The sequence below is a fragment of the Apis dorsata genome, unplaced genomic scaffold, assembly GCF_000469605.1.
Source record: "Apis dorsata unplaced genomic scaffold, Apis dorsata 1.3 scaffold_541, whole genome shotgun sequence".
Classification (NCBI taxonomy): Eukaryota; Metazoa; Arthropoda; class Insecta; order Hymenoptera; family Apidae; genus Apis; species Apis dorsata.
The window spans coordinates 43734-45990 of record NW_006263761.1 but is presented as its reverse complement, the minus strand read 5'-3'; the positions used below and the strand labels follow the sequence as shown (position 1 = coordinate 45990).

Genomic DNA, 2257 nt, shown 5'->3' with positions numbered 1-2257 from the left:
TATGTTTAAAATTTTTATAAAAATTCATATAAAAAGCATACATCATTATAATATGGGATTTATATACATATACATAGGCATGTTATGATATTTATAAATATTTATGAATATGTTTAAAATTTTTATAAAAATTCATATAAAAAGCATACATCATTCTAATATGGCATTTATATACATATACATAGGCATGTTATGATATTTATAAATATTTATGAATATGTTTAAAATTTTTATAAAAATTCATATAAAAAGCATACATATTTATAGTATGAGATTTATATATATATATACACAGACATATTATGATATTTATAAATATTTATGAATATGTTTATATTTGTGTTTTTTATCGATTGTTGATTTAAAGTTATATTTCTTAGATAAATCAAACGCTATTAGATGTACACGAAGTGCTACCTAATGCATGTTTTAACGATACCGAGATTGAGCTTCTTTTGAGGACCATATGTGATCATTCTTTTCAATAGTAAATATCTAATAAATAAATTAATTTATTAATTAAATAAAAAATTTATTAATTAAATAAAAAAGATAAACATTTATGATTCTTTAATAGCTATTGTCTTCACGAAGTAAATGGAAGGAGATATATTTCTGATAAATTACCAGGTTCTGTTATAGTGAGTACTACTGCTGATGGACTTTGGGGGAAAAGGTTAGTAGAATTATTAAAAATATGTATTTTATTTTTAAGTAATAATTAAATTATTTAGTTTTAAAATATTTAGTTTTAATTAAATTAATAAAAAGAAAAAAATATCATTTTTTAAATTAATTTAAGTATTATTATTATAATTATATAAATATTAATATAGAAAAAATATAAAAAAGAACATTCTCATTGATTTTTTTCTACAATTTTTATTTATATATGTATAATTACTGTTTGATTTTAGTTTTCGAAATATTCATGACAAATTTCAATATATAATCTCTTATTTACTATTTTTATAAACATATTGCGATAATTGATAATTAAAATATCAAAAAGCTATTTCTTTATGGATTTTAATGAGTTTATATTTCAATCCCAACTCATATTATCTTGAATATTTTAAAGAATAAAGAAATAAAATATAAAACAATCCTTAAATAATCGAAATTATTATTAATTATAATAATTAAAATTACAACGATAGATAATTGTAATGAAATTGATATCATCATTGTAATTTCGGTTGTCTAAAAGTTATTTCATATTTTCTATATAGAAAAATTCAATATAGTAGCAATTTTTTGCAAATATTTCGAATTGAGCAACGATTATATATATAAAATATATATAAAATTCTTCAAAATCTTATTCTTTATAACATATTAATAAGTCATCAAAACTGATAAGATGCTCTTTTCTCTGTATAATTAAATAAATTAAATACTTATATCATTGGATAAATATTAAAAAAAATTGTATACAAAATATGTTTCATTTTTTTTTAACTGTCTTTTTTTTATTCTTTATTATTATTATTATTATTCAATAAAATTTCAAAAATCCCAGTAACTGAACAATTCGAAATTTGGAGAGGAAAAAGATTACTTTAAATTTTTTCTTTGAGTATTTATTACATAATTTCAATTATTAATTACTATTTAAATATTAATGAATAACATTCAATACTTATACAATGCTTATACAAATATGACTAATTAAATTGTCTTCACTATAGAAATCGTCATCATCAATGTCTAATAGTTAATATTATATTATATTTATAGAATATATTCTTGTAAAATCTTTAATTGTTTTCATGAAAAATTGCAAATATTAAATTATTAATTTAATCCAGTAGTACATATCACAATATCCAGTATATTAAATAAATCACTTGTATTTGAAGCGAAATAATAGCAATTACGATATCTATATGCTTTTATATTGCAATTGGTTTTTTTATACTCTGGCTAAATTTCATACTTGATATTTGATACAACAAATATGTTTAATTTTTTGAGAATGAATAATTAAATTTTTAATGAATTTCAATAAATGATACGAAATCAATAGCAATATTTAGAATTAATCAGCTACTTGACATTCGACGATACATTATACTATAATATATATTATAACATACTATATTTATAAATATAATATAATATAATATAATACTATAATATACTATAGTTATAAATATAAAATTAATGTTTTATTCATGTATTTTAATATATCTGAATAGGCAGCATTCAATATAATATATTGATATAATATATCAATATAATATTCATTATAATA

The 2257-nt window shown here is 17.7% G+C and overlaps 1 protein-coding gene across 1 annotated transcript in view; it reads left to right on the top strand.

The window, feature by feature from the left end:
• Positions 1-2257, top strand: part of LOC102680718 — a 6461-nt gene that overhangs the window by 3143 nt on the left and 1061 nt on the right. The window contains exons 2-3 of the mRNA XM_006620844.2: positions 381-487; positions 578-676. Of these exons, the coding sequence (XP_006620907.2) occupies positions 381-487; positions 578-676 (206 nt within the window). The remainder of the gene's footprint in view (positions 1-380; positions 488-577; positions 677-2257) is intronic.